Below are 14,971 nucleotides of genomic sequence, written 5' to 3'. Positions count from 1 at the left end.
CTCCAGCCACTCTGGCCGGGGCTGGGAGGGTGGGCATGGGCGGGCAGGCAGGGGAGGGGGTGGGCAGGACCCCAGGCCTGGACCCACCGGGCCCGCAGCAGCCTGTTCCGCTCTGCCTTCTCCGAGGCCCCCATCTCCCGGTCTAGCTGCTTGGCTGCCCGCTCCTGAAGGCCTCTCCTGGCGGCTGCAGCCTCCTCTTGGGCCGACTTGCGGGCGTCCTCTAGCTGCCCCTCCTGGACCTCGATCTGCCACAGGGCACTCCTGGCAGGCAGGGGTGTTCACGTCAGCCAGGGGTAGGAGACTGGGCTGCCCCCTGTGCTGCACCCAGTCCAGGGATGTGGCACTGCATCTGACTGACAACACCCGGGCCCCTGCCACCCGCAGCTCTGCTCTCTGGGTGCAGGGGAGTAGAGGCCCCGCCACATGGCGCCCACCCTCTCACCTGCCTTTTACCATGGCCCACCCCCTATGATACAGGCTCCTCGCAGCAGGGTTTTCTGGGATTTTACTCACTGACAATGCCTAAGTGTTGGGATCAACCCCTAGGGGCTGGGATCAGGGTCTGGCACTCAGCATGTGCTTGGTGACAGTGAGTGACTGTTTGAGCTCCCAACCTCCAAGGTCAGGTGTGCCCACAGTGCTCTAGGTGGAATGGCACACGCGCGCCCCCGGAGGACGGCCTTGGGGTCAGCTGACACTTGTTCTGTGGCCCACCCACCCTCAGCCCACACTGTGAGTTGGGGGGCCTCGTTGACGTCCCTGTGGCCTGGGGTACCCTTGATTCTGGGCACACAGGCTCCAGCAGCAACACCGAGGGCCCTGAAGGCACATCCCCCTGAGAACAGGTTCAAGAGTGACTTCTGGTTGGTCATAGGCCAGGGGGAGGGCTGCCAGGGGTCAACACGTGACACCCCTGGTGTGGCTGCCGTGGGCATAGGCTTGGACACGCTGGCCCAGAGGTGGTGGCCGGCTCAGGGAAGCATCAAGCAGTGGACAGCGCTATTTACGAAGCCTTGGTGCCCACGGAGCAACGTCCAAGGAAGAACCAACAACGAGGCCATGAAGCTGGAAGCTGAAGCTGATGACTGCACCAGAGGCCAGAGGGGCCACTACGCTGTCCAAGGTGGACACTGACTGGGCCATGGAACTGGGTAGGCTTCCAACGGGAGCCAGGAGGGGCCTGGATGGCCCTGCTCAGCCGTGATGCAAACAGCAGTGGACTCCACAGCCATGAACGGAGGTGCCTCATGGCTGCTGTGTAGGGAGGAGGAGTGGGCGCAAGGCAGTAAACACTGCAGGGTCCGCACACCTAATGAGGCGGGGGGGGGGTCACCCATGATCGCTGGGGATGGGATGCACGAGGGGACATCTGAGGGGACATCTGATGTGTGTTTTCTTGCGTGTAAATTAGACCTTAGCTGATTAGTAAGAAAGTAAGTAGGTATTGGCCACGCCCACATGAGGAGGGGCAGGCAGCTGGGCTCCCTGGGTCAGGGCCTGAGGAGCAGACAGCTGGGCATGGTCAGCAGACTGGCATTTGGTGGGAGGATAAATGAGTGAAAACACAGAGGAAAATTAGTGGCAAGTTTCTGAAGGTCAGAGAAGAGACAGGACAGATCAGACAGGAGACGAGGGTGAGCCTCTGAAGGTCAGAGAAGAGAAGGGACAGGTCAGACGGGAGACCAGCTTTTGTTGGAGCTGGACTTCCAGGCATGAACTCCTGTTTCAGCAGACACACAGAAGAACATGTGCTTCCCAGCTCTGTCTGAGAGACAGCCTGGAGCAGTGGCTCCCCCTGGTACCCACCCTGGATCTCTAAACACCATTCTCTCTGCAAGAAACCGGTTCTGGGCACACCTGGCAGGTCCAGGGCTGGGCAACAATAAACAAGCAGGAACTTGTTGTTATCCCCAGAAAGTGCTGGAAAATTGACAGGGAACCAGCTTGAAAGAGGTCCCACTGGCCAAACTGGGGACGATGGGAGCATCGGAATGAACAAAGATGGAGCAGGAACAAGTCACTGAGCAGAAAAGAAGTTGGAGAGTCTGCACTGACACAGAGAGACGTGAAGACAACGTTGTTCTCTACAGCAGGATGAGAACTCGCACACTTAAAGACTCACAGAATTAGAAAACTGCTTGCAGGGACCTCTCTGGCAGTCCAGTGGGGAGGACTCTGCTCCCACCGCAGGTGGTCAGGGGACTAAGGTCCCACACGCCACATACACACACACAAAAAAACGAAAATCGCCCTTTGGCAGCCATCATCATAACCGATTCAAGCGAGAAACATCAGTAAATGCAAAATGGGAGCATGAGAGGGGCGGGGAGGGGCTCTCCAGGCTGACACAGTGCACCACAAGTTCCAGCAAGTTCCCACAGGAAAAGTGTGGCTGCGCAGAAGGAACCCTGCAGACCACGTCTCCATCAAGGGACTGAAATCTCCCCCCCAAGAAAGGGGACCAGTGGCCATCAGGACCCTTGCTGGGGGGCACCAGTGGGGGATCCTAGGCCACTGTCCTGAGGAGACATCACATAGAGGCAAATTGGGGGGCCCTTCTGGGGGCGGAATCTTCAGAAATATTGAGGTCAGAATGTCTTCCTACTGGAGGCAAGACAACCCTCTGTAACCACCCCAGGTGGGACCCTCTTGCTGTAAAGTGTCACCAGATAATGGGGGGAAGGGGACACTGAGGATTCTTTGCGCTGTTTTTGCAAGTCTTCTGTAAACTTGAAATTCTTTCGAAAGTTAGAAGCTTTAAAAAACTAAATGGATGATACAGTGATGGACAAAGGCAGGACCACCAGGGGTGCCCCAGGCCGGTGAGGAGCAGCCCAGATGCTGGCTGGCGCGCAGCGGGGCTGCCAGGACAAGCTCCGGGTGGAGTATCTCTCTAGGGGGTGGGGTCTGGGGGGATGCTTGTAGAAGAGGCATGAAGATTTAATCGTTCGGTTGTTCCATGGGGGCACAAAGAGCGGGAATAAAGGAAGAAGCAGCTGATTTCATGGTTCCTAAGAACTCAAACAAACGTGGAGAAAGTGAAAAACACTGAACAAAAAGGGAAGTCTTGGCTACCCTTCCATTTTTAGGCAGCTTGAAAGTCAAGTGCCAAGTGTGCTTCTCCATCTCAAGGCCCCACCACCACCCCGAGCCGGCCCGAACTCACTCGCTCTGCTGTAGCACCGCCATCATCCGCGCCTGCAGGTCCCACTCATTCTTCATCTCCGAGCACAGGCGCTGTGACGCTGCCTCCAGGCGCCCCATGGCTGCCCTGGGGACCGCAGGGACAGTGGCAGTCAGGGCCTTGGGGTTGCCAGCCCCCAGCCAGCCATGCCTTCACCTCATTTTTCACTTGCAGGATATGAGTGGTCAGCTGGGTGGGCAGAAACATGGCCAAAGGCAGGCTTCTGCTGGGCCTACCCTCACTGATCTGACCATGCTGCCTTTACCTGCTACACTGGCCTCTCTAACAAGGATGGGGAGCTGGCCCCTGGTTGCCAGCTCCTCAGAGCAGCAGGCCCAGCCTGGTTTTGGCCCAGGAAGGACCCAGCATACTCACCTGCCAACCAGAAGCATCTTGAGGACAAAAGCCACTGAGAGACCCGCTCTTGGCCAATCCCACCTTGGGTGGGGGCACTTCAAGAAATCCCCTTGAAATTTCTACTTCAAGTCCCTCTGACCCCCAGTCATCTGAGCCCAGTTATGCTCTGATGAATGGGGTGGGTGGGAACGGGGTAGGACACATAGATGCGCCGCCCCTAAATATCCCCTCTAAGGGCAGAAGTGGGTGGGGTCATCTCTATGAGAATGGCCTTGAGTGACACTGACCAGATGGCTCTGGTCTGCAGGTCCGTGACCTGGTGCCATCTGGGGCCCTGCGCTGGATGCTCCTCCTTGCTCCAGTGCCGCGTGGCTGCTGTTTCTACCACTCAGGTCCCAGCCTGTGGGTCACCTTCTCAGGGAGGGCCCCCTGGACACCCGTATCAAAGTGACCGCCCTCCTGGGTCGTGGCCACCTGACTCCTGGTGTCTGCTGCAGCTGTTAGATTCCCACAAGGGCAGGAGATGGGTCCATTCCCTTGCCACCCAGGTGCAGCGGGTGCTAGATGCGGGTCACAATTGGGTGGACACGGCTTCTTGCTCACACAGTGGCCCCAAGGCCCCACCTCCAACCTCTGACCTACATGTTGTTGGCTGCCCTCTCTGCAGCCATCTCGGCTGCTACACTCTCCTGCTGCTTGACCAGGAGTTCCATCCTCCTGCGGCAGGCACGTAGCTCCCCCCTGGAAGTTGAGCCAGAATTAGGGTGAGTGGTCCCATGCACCCCAGGCCTCAGTCTCCCTCTCCTTGGGTGGGACCAGGCCTGGGGTGGGTGACCTCTCCTCCTCCATCTCACACATTCAGGAGTGAAGTTTCATGTCATCCACATGGCAGTGTTACTGCTGGTCAGATAGGAGAGGAGGGCAGGGAACCCCTACGGCCACGGCACCCACAAGCCTGGGGCAGGGGACCAGCTGGCCCACTCACCTTGTCTTCTGGATGAAAAGGTCTTTCTCTTCATGCAGCTGGTCCACTTGGCTCAAGTCCCTGCGCAGCAGGGAGGCTTGCATTTTTTCCTGGGCAGTCAACCTCTGCTTCTGCTTGTCCTTGCTCTGCTCTATTCCTGGACTTGAAATGGAAAGGACACCTGCTACCCTTGTGTGGGGGCCACGTCCCCTCCACCGTACTGTCTAGAATACAGAGGTCCCCTCACCCTGTCCTCACCCAGGTCAGTTACCAGGAGCTTCCCAGGCCGGCCTTCTGCTCAGCCTCCCTGGGGACACAGTCCAGCACAACCTCTGGGTCCTCCAGCTCCTCTGTGTCTAGACGTCAAGCAAGAGAAAGCAGATGGAGACCCTCGAGCCTGAGGCTCCTGGATAAATCCTGACAGGTGCAGCAGTTCTCAAAACTGGCCCAGGAAACCCTTTCCAGGGGTTGGCACTTCAAAGCTATTTTCGTAACAATAGCAAAACACTGCCTGTCTCTTCCACCCTGAGCTTGGTGAGTGTGGCGTGGAGTTGACAGCGTAACAGGCAGGAAGGCCAGGGGTCTCCAAACAGGAAATAGAGTGCAAGTGTCAGACATTTTTTATCTCTCCCTTAATCGGCAGGAGGAAACAGACTACAAGTATCAGATTTTTTTTCCTTCTTTATACAAAATTAAAAGGAGGTTTCTCTTAAAATTCTCTGTTGCCATGATGACACCTGGTTCCACCTGAACTTAACTTTTCTCAAACCTTGAGCTAACCAATGCATTTTTCTTGTGCAAATGTTTTTCTTAAACTATGTTAATAAAACTATGTATTTGCTTTGGAATTTGCCTTTCTTCAAAATGGTTCCACCTAAGACTAACTTTTTTCCTTTCTCAAACCTTGAGCTGATAATAGCTCAACAAACCAGTATTCATATCAATTGTTTTATGGATGGGGAAGGACACACCTCGGGCAGTCCTATCTCAAAAATGCATATTGTGGGAGAGGGGCCTGGTGAAACTCCCTCAGCCTTGAGGTGTCTCTCTTATCTGATTAATACCTTTCTAACAGACATAAAACAGTTGGTTAAAACTTGCAAGGGGGGCACTCTTTCTGCCCCCTTCTGATGTCTACGTCAGAAGCTTTGTCTATCTCTTTCATACTTTACTAAAATGGTATTATACAAAAGCTCTGAGCGATCAAGCCTTGTCACTGGGCCCAGATTAAATCCCTCTCCTCCAGAGGCCAAGAATCCTAGTGTCTTTCATGGCTCAGCAACAACCTTTCAGAGTTTTCCAGAGGCCACATGACACAGGATACCACACCAGACTAGTGAGAGGCAGACATCTGCTCTTAGGCCAGGCTCAGCACGTTGCACCCAGCAGGTTCATTACTGCTATTTTAAATGAGTAAATAAAATTTTTTTAGCTTTAGTTCTTAATGCAGTAAACATTGAAAGGTATAACTGATGTAAACCAGCGCTCTTTGGGTCTTCAGTAATTTTTTAGGAATATAATGGAGTCTCCTGACAAAAAAGTATGAGGATTATTGCCTTTGAGAATCACTGCCGATTTCTAGCAAAACACGGCTTATCTACAGTCCTTCATTAAAGCTCAGCAAAAGTGACTGAAGAGAAGTTCTAAACGGCACAAATCTACAGTCATGAGACGGGAGCAGTAGGAGGGAGAAGGCAGCACAGCTTAGGGGCAGGGGCTCTCAGGCGTGGAAGTGGGTCCTAGGAGGGCAAGGACCTCAGTGTCCCTGTAAAGGACACCGCTGGTGTCCAGCACTAGCCCAAACCAAAGCACATCTTAGGACTTTTTTTTAAATCCAAAAGTTTCCAGGAAAATAAAACACGAACAGGTCACATTCAGAGGACTGGAGGAAACACCGCACCAGATTCCTTGACAGAGACGCTGGAAACCACAGTCGACACCTTCAGGGTCTCAGCCACACAGACCCTTCCTCCAACTAAAGACAGAATACTATAGGCTGCCTTTTTGAGAAAAATGTGAGTTTAAAAAATGTAGCTTCTGTGAAAAAAAAAAAAAAGGGAATTAAAGGGCCCCGATCAAGCCCACCCTATGCCTTCTGTGCTGTGAAATGTATGTTCTTTGTGAGGGGACCCTTCTTAATTACCATCTTCCATGAGCGGCTTGTCATCCAAAAGCTTCTTGTCATCTTCTTCCATCCTGGGGCAAAATCAGCTGCAAAAAGTTTACAAAGTATAGAGATGGATTTAAACAACATTAAAAAAAAAACTGGATTTCAAAGAATTAACCATTTCTTTTCTAAAAAGACATTAAGAAGAAGAGAGGCCACAGAATATGAGAAATTATCTGTAGTACACAGATCTGAGGAAGGTCTCACACCCAGAATATTACAGATGTGTAAGGATTAGCACTTACACATCACCGCAGATGGTGACTGCAGCCATGAAATTAAAAGAGGCTTACTCCTTGGAAGGAAAGTTATGACCAACCTAGATAGCATATTGAAAATCAGAGACATTACTTTGCCAACAAAGGTCCGTCTAGTCAAGGCTATGGTTTTCCCAGGGGTCATGTATGGATGTGAGAGTTGGACTGTGAAGAAAGCTGAGTGCTGAAGAATTGATGCTTTTGAACTGTGGTGTTGGAGAAGACTCTTGAGAGTCCCTTGGACTGCAAGGAGATCCAACCAGTCCATTCTGATGGAGATCAGCCCTGGGATTTCTTTGGAAGGAATGATGCTAAAGCTGAAACTCCAGTACTTTGGCCACCTCATGCGAAGAGTTGACTCATTGGAAAAGACTCTGATGCTGGGAGGGATTGGGGGCTGGAGGAGAAGGGGACGAGAGAGGATGAGATGGCTGGATGGTATCACGGACTCGATGGATGTGAGTCTGAGTGAACTCTGGGAGTTGGTGAAGGACAGGGAGGCCTGGCGTGCTGCGATTCATGGGGTTGCAAAGAGTCAAACAAGACTGAGTGAACTGAACTGAACTGAACTGAAGCATTAGCGCAGCAGAAAAGATGGTCTACAATCAAAGACGTAAAGGAGGACCCTCAACGGGGTGGGGTGGGGGCAAAGTCATGGTGCATCAAGAGCCACACCTGAGGGGAACCCCAAATTGAAGGAGCATCATAATTGCAGAGGTTCTCCCCAAGGAGGCGGGTCCAAGACCCACATCAGGCTCCCCACCCTGGGGGTTGGCACCAGGAAGACAGGCCTCTGGACATCTGGCTTTGAAGGCCAGCATGGACTTCCCTTTGGGAGAGGCAGAGGGCTGTGGGAATAGCAACACTGCTCTTAGAGGACCTGCACCAAGTCCCACACACTTGGGGCCCCAAGCAGAAACAGGAAACTGAGAGGAGCCTGGGCCAGACCCACTGCTGACTTCAGGAAACCTCCTGGAGAGGCTGGAGGTGCAGGCAGCTCACCCTGGGGACAGGGATGCTGCCAGCAGCTGTTCTTGGGGAGCTGGTTCTAACATTAGGGCACAAGGCAGAGAGTGCCACATCACACTCCACCCTCCAGCTTATCAGTGCCAGGACCCGGCCTGCACACCAGTGAGCTGACACACCTACTCCAGGACCCCCAGGCCCTGATGCCAGACCCACCATTGGCTTAACACCAATTCTGGAAGCCCTGGGCCCCAGCCCTGCCCTCCAATGGGCAGATGCCAGACCAGAACTACCACAGCCCCACGCCGTGCCATATCAGGACCCAGCTTGTCCACCTGCAGGCCAACATCAGCTCCAAGACACCATGGAGCCCTCAGCCAGCCACCCCAGGATCTGGTCCCACTTACCTGCAGGCCAACATCAATTTGGGACATCCTAGACCCCTCAGCCCCACCCACCAGTGGCATGTATACACACACACACATACATCTGGGCCTCCTTAGTGGCTCAGGTGGTAAAGAATCTGCCTGCTATACAGGAGACTGAGGTTCAATCCCTGGGTCAGAAAGATCCCCTGGAGAAGAGAATGGCTACCCACTCAGTATTTTTGCCTGGAGAATTCCCTGAACGGAGAAGCCTGGTGTGCTAAAGTCAGACACAACTGGGCAACTAACACAAATATATACAGACTGCTATATATGAGTCTTGTGGTAACCACAAACTAAAAATCTGTAATAGATATACATATACAAAAGAGAAAGGAATCCAAAGGTAACAATAAAGACAGTCATCAAATCATAAGAGAGAAGAACAAAAGAAGAAGAAAAGAACAAAATAGAACTAAAAACACAGCCCTCAAACAACTAACTAAATAGCAAGAAGTACATACCTATCAGTAACTACTTCAAATGCAAATGGACTAAATGTCGTAATTAAAAGACACAGAGTGACTGAATGGGCCCACATACATGCTTCCTCATAGCTCAGCTGGTAAAGAATCTGCCTGCAGTGCAGGAGTCTCCAGTTCAATTCCTAGGTCTGAAAGATCCCCTGGAGAAGGGACAGGCTACCCACTCCAATATTCATGGGCTTCCCTGGTGGCTCAGATGGTAAGGAATCTGCCTGCAATGAGGGAGACCTGGGTTCGATCCCTGGGTTGGGAAGATCTGGGTTGGGAAGATCCCTGGAGGAGGGTATGGCAACCCACTCCAGTAAAGAGCTTCCCTGGTAACTCAGCTGGTAAAGAAGCTACCTGCAGTGCAGGAGACCCTGGTTCAATTTCTGGGATGGGAAGATCCCCTGGAGAAGGGATAGGCTACCCACTCCAGTATTATTGGGCTACCCTGGTGGCTCAGATGGTAAAGAATCCACCTGCAATTCAGGGAGACCTGGGTTTGATCCCTGGGTTGGGAAAATCCCCTGGAGAAGGGAGTGGCTACCCACTCAAGTATTCTTGCCTGGAGAATTCCATGGACAGAGGAGCCTGACAGGCTACAGTCCATGGGGCCACAAAGAATTGGACACAACTGAGCAACTTCCACTTCACAAGAGACTCACTTCAGATCTAGAGACACATACAGACTGAAAGACATGATGGAAGAAGAGATTCCACGCAAAATGGAAATGAAAGAAAGCTGGGTTATCAACAGTTATATCAGACAAAGTAGACTTTAAAACCCACTCTAGTACTCTTGCCTGGAAAATCCTATGAACGAAGGAGCCTGGTAGGCTGCAGTCCATGGGGTCGCTAAGAGTCGGATATGACTGAGCGACTTCCCTTTCACTTTTCACTTTCATGCATTGGAGAAGGAAATGGTAACCCACTCCAGTGTTCTTGCCTGGAGAATCCCAGAGACAGGGGAACCTGGTGGGCTGCCGTCTATGGGGTCGCACAGAGTCAGACACGACTGAAGTGACTTAGCAGTAGCAGCAGTAGACTTTAAAACAAAGACTGTTATAAGAAACAAAGAAGGACCCTACATAATGATAGAAGGATCAAGCCGAGAAGATGAACAATTGTAAACAAATATGCACCCAATATAGGAGCCCCTAAAGACATAAAGCAAGTATTAATATTAACAAACACAAAAGGAGAAACTGACAGTAACACGGTAATAGTTAATGTAAGGGGGGACTTTAACACCCCACTTACATTACTGGACAGGTCATCCAGACAGAAAATCAATAAGAAAACACTGGCCTTAAATGACACATTAGACCAAATGAACTTAAATAGATCTATATAGAACATTCCATTCAAAAATAGCAAATAATTTCAAGTGTACATGAAGCAGTCTCTAGGACAGATCACAGAATCCACATATCAAGTCTCAACAAATCTAAGAAAATTGAAATCATATCAGGCATCCTTTCTGACCACAAAACTATGTGACTAAAAGTCAACTACAAGGAAAAAACCACAGGAAACACAAACACAAGGAGGCTAAACAATACACTACTAAACAACAAATGGATCACTGAAGAGATCAAAGAAGAAATTAAAAATTTCTTCTAGGGACAAATTTGACCTAGGGACAAAGGAAAACAAACCAACAAAATCCAAAATCTGTTGGGTGCAGCAAAAGCAGTTACAGGATGTAAGTTTATAGACGTACAGGCTTACCTCAGGAAACAAGAGAATTCTCAAATGAACAGCCTAAACATAACCTAAAGCAATTAGAGAAAGAACAAACAAAACCCACTTAGCACAAGGAAAGAAATCATGAAGATCAGAACAGAAATAAATGAAATAGAGACTTAAATAAACAATATCAATGAAACTGAGCTGGTTCTCTGAAAAGATAAACAGAATCGATAAATCCTGAGGCCAACTCATCAAGGGAAAAACAGAGAGAGGGCTCAAATCTAGAAATCAGAAGTAAAAAAGAAGTTACAACCAGAAATACAGGTCAGTGCAACAGGATAGAGAGCACAGAAATAAACCCACACGTTTATGGTTAATTAATCTACAACAAAGGAGGTAAGAATATACAATGGAGAAAAGACAGTCTCTTCAATAAGTGGTTCTGGAAAAACTGAACAGTTACATGTAAAATAATGAAATTAGAACTCTCATACCACACACAAAAATAAACTCAAAATGGATTAAAGACCTAAATATAAGACTGGATACTATATAACTCTTAGAGGAAAATACAGGCAGAATACTCTCGGACACAAATTGCAACATCTTTTTTGAACCATCTCCTAGAGTAATGAAAATAAAAACAAAAATAAACAAATAGGACTTAATTGAACTTTAAAGCTTTTGCACAGCTAAGGAAACCATAAACAAAAAGAAAAGACAGCTCAGAGAATGGAGGAAAATATTTGCAAAGGAAGCAACCAAGGAATTCATCTTCAAAACATACAAACAGCTCATGAAGCACAATATAAGAAACAAACAACTGGGGAGTGCCCTGCCAGTCCAATGCTTGGGACTCTGTGCCTCCACTGAAGGGGGCACGGGTTCAATCCCTAGTCATTTGGTCAGGAAAGTAAGATCCCACACACTTGCAGCATGGCCAAAACAACACACACACACACAAAATCCCACAAACAAACCCAACAAAAAATGGCAGACCTAACTAGACGTTTCTCCAAAGAAGAAATACAGATGGTCAACAAACTTATGAAAAGATGCTCAACATCACTGATGATTAGAGAAATGAAAATCAAAAACTATATGAGGTATCACCACACACCGGTAAGAATGGCCATCATCAAAAAGCATACGAATGGTAAATGCTAGAGAGGGTGTGGAGAAGAGGGAACCCTCCTGAACTGTTAGTGGAAATGTAAATTGAACAGTCACTATGAAGAATAGTACGGAAGTTCCATAAAAACTGAAAATAGGGCTACCATCTGATCCAGCAATCCCACTGGTGGGCATCTATCTAGAGAAAACCATAATTTGAAGATACATACATCCCAGTGTTCATAGCAGCACTATTTACAATAGCCAAGACATAGAAGCAACCTATGGTCCATTAACAGATGAATGGAAAAAGACGTTGTGAGATATATATGATCATATATATACAGCTGGCATCATAGAAATACAAAGCACCGTAAGAGATTTCCACAAAAAGCTATTAAAAAAAATACTGTCAACAAACAGAACTCCAGGAGCAGATGGCTTCACAGGTGAATTCTACCAAACATTAAAGAGAAGAGTTAACACTTATCCTTCTCAAACTATTCCAAGAAAATATTACTCAACCGTTAAAAAAAAGAATGAAATAATGCCATTTGCAGTGACATGGACCTAGAGACTTCCATTCTAAGTAAAGTAAGTCAGAAAAAGATGAATATCATATGATCTCACTCATATGTGGCATCTAAAAAAACACAATACAAATGAAATTATTTACAAAACAGAAACAGACTCACAGACTTTCAAAACAAACTTATGGTTAACCAAAGGGGAAACATGGCGGGAAGAGAGAAAGTAGGAGTTTGGAATTAACATACACACAATAATACATGTAAAAAAGACAATTAACAAGGATCTACTATATAGCACAGGGAACTATACTCAATAGTATAAATTATTATATCTGTAAAAAATTATATGGGAAAAGAATCTGAAAAAGAATGGATATACGTATATCTGAATCACTTTGCTTTATAATCTGAAACTAACACAACAAAGTAAATAAACTATACCTTAACATAAAAATTAGGGGACTTCCCTGGTGGTCCAGTGGTTAAGAATCTGACTTTCAATGCAAGGAATGTGGGTTAATCTCTGGTCAGGGAAATAAGATCCCACATACTGTGGGGCAACTGAGCCTGAGCATCCCAACTATAGAGCCCACATGCTGGACCCCGTGCACCACAACTAGAGAGAAGCCTGTGTGCCACCACGAAGAGCTTGTGCACTGCAACTAAGACCTGATACAGCCAAAAATAAATAAGTAAATGATAATTTAAAAAATTATAAAATAAAATAAATAAATTAAAAATGTTACAACTGGCATCATAGAAATACAAAGCACCATAAGAGATTTCCACAAAAAGCTCTTTAAAAAAATACTGTCAACAAACAGAACTCCAGGAGCAGATGGCTTCACAGGTGAATTCTACCAAACATTAAAGAGAAGAGTTAACACTTATCTTTCTCAAACCATTCCAAGAAAATGCAGAGGAAGGAATGCTTCTGAACTCATTCTATGAGGCCAGCATCACCCTAATACTAAAACCAGACAAAGATATTACACACAGAAAATTACAGGTCAGTATCACTGATGAATTTAGATGCAAAAATCCTCAACAAAATACCAGCAAACGGAATCCAATAATATGTTAAAAGGATCTCATACCACGATTAAGTGGGATTTATCCCAGGGATGCAAGGATGTTTCAGTATCCACAAATCAATGAATGTGAATACTCATTAAAAGGACTCATGCTGAAACTGAAGCCCCAATACTTTAGCCATCTGGTGTGAGGGAGCTGACTCACTGGAAAAGACCCAGATGCTGGGCAAGATTGAAGGCAAAAGGAGAAGTGGGTAGCAGAGGATGAGATGGTTAAATAGCATCATTGACTCAATGGACATGAATTTGAGCAAACTCTGGGAGATAATGAAGGATAGGGAAGCTTGGTGTGCTACATACAGTCCATGGGGTTGCAGAGTTGGACATGACTTAGCGACTGAACAACAACACAGTCAAAGGCTTTAGTGTAGCCAATGAAGCAGATGTAGATATCTTTCTGAAATTCCCTCGCTTTCTCTATAAGCCAACGAACGCTGGTAATTTGATCTCTGATTTCTCTGTCTTTTCTAAGCCCAGTTTGTACATCTGGAAGTTCTCAGTTCATATACTGCTGAAGCCTAGCTTGATGGATTTTGAGCATTACCTTGTTAGCATGTGAAATCAGTGCAGTTGTATGGTAGTTTGAACATTCTTTGGCATTGCTCTTCTTTGGGATTGGAATGAAAACTAACCTTTTCCAGTCCTGTGACCAGTGCTGAGTTTTCCAAATTAGCTGACATTTTGAGTGCAGCATTTTAACAAAATCATCTTTTAGGATTTTAAATAACTCAGCTGGAATTCCCATCACCTCCACCAGCTTTGTTCATAGTAAAGCTTCCTAAGGTCCAGTTGAATTCACACTCCAGGATGTCTAATTCTAGGTGAGTGATCACACTATCATGGTTATCTGGGTCATTAAGATCTTTTTTGTATAGTTCTGTGTATTCTTGCCAATTCTTCTTAATCTCTTCTGCTTCTAAGTCCTTGCCATTTCTGTTCTTTATTGTGCCCATCCTTGCATGAAAGGTTCTCTTGATTACTCCAATTTTCTTGAAGAGATCTCTAGCCTTTCCCGTTCTACTGTTTTCCTCTATTTCTTTGAATTGTTCATTGAAGAAGGCTTTCTTATCTCTCCTTCCTATTCTTTGGAACTCTGAATTCAGATGGGTAAATCTTTCCCTTTCTCTATTGCCTTTTGCTTCTCTTTTCTCAGCAATTTGTAAGGCCTTGCAGAAAACCACTTAGCCTTCTTGAACTTTTTTTTTTAAGGATGGTGTTGGTCACTGCCTCCTGTACAATGTTACGAACTTCTGTCCATAATTCTTCAGGCACTGTGTCTACCAGATCTAATCCCTTGAATCTGTTTGTCACCTCCACTGTATGATCATACGCGATTTGATTTAGGTTATACCTGAATGGCCTACTGGTTTTCCCTACTTACTGCAATTTAAGCCTGGATTTTGCAATAAGGAGCTCATGAGCTGAGCCACAGTCAGCTCCAGGTCTTGTTTTCCCTGACTATACAGAGCTTCTCCATCTTCGGCTGCAAAGAATATAATCAATCTGATTTTGGTATTGACCATCCCGTAATGTCCATGTGTAGAGACATTTCTTGCATTGTTGGAAAGGGTGTTTGCTATGACCCGTGTGTTCTCTTGACAGAACTTGTTAGCCTTTACCCTGTTTCACTGTGTACTCCAAGGCCAAATTTGCCTGTTACTCCAGGTATCTCTTGACTTCCTACTTTATATTCCGGTCCCCTATGATGAAAAGAACATCTGGGGAGGAACAAGATGGCGGAGGAGTAGATGGTTA

General features: G+C 47.4%; 1 protein-coding gene across 1 annotated transcript in view; it reads right to left on the bottom strand.

Annotated features, from left to right (window-relative positions):
- Positions 1-14,971, bottom strand: part of CFAP74 (cilia and flagella associated protein 74) — an 85,898-nt gene that overhangs the window by 50,481 nt on the left and 20,446 nt on the right. Inside the window, exons 2-7 of the mRNA XM_018059948.1 lie at positions 6,649-6,716; positions 4,777-4,861; positions 4,527-4,667; positions 4,184-4,282; positions 3,167-3,271; positions 88-261 (exon numbers count right to left, since the gene is read on the bottom strand). Of these exons, the coding sequence (XP_017915437.1) occupies positions 88-261; positions 3,167-3,271; positions 4,184-4,282; positions 4,527-4,667; positions 4,777-4,861; positions 6,649-6,700 (656 nt within the window). The 5' untranslated portion in view covers positions 6,701-6,716. The remainder of the gene's footprint in view (positions 1-87; positions 262-3,166; positions 3,272-4,183; positions 4,283-4,526; positions 4,668-4,776; positions 4,862-6,648; positions 6,717-14,971) is intronic.

The sequence above is a fragment of the Capra hircus genome, chromosome 16, assembly GCF_001704415.2.
Source record: "Capra hircus breed San Clemente chromosome 16, ASM170441v1, whole genome shotgun sequence".
Classification (NCBI taxonomy): Eukaryota; Metazoa; Chordata; class Mammalia; order Artiodactyla; family Bovidae; genus Capra; species Capra hircus.
Note: the sequence above shows the minus strand (reverse complement) of the source record. Positions and strands in the feature narration are given on the sequence as shown.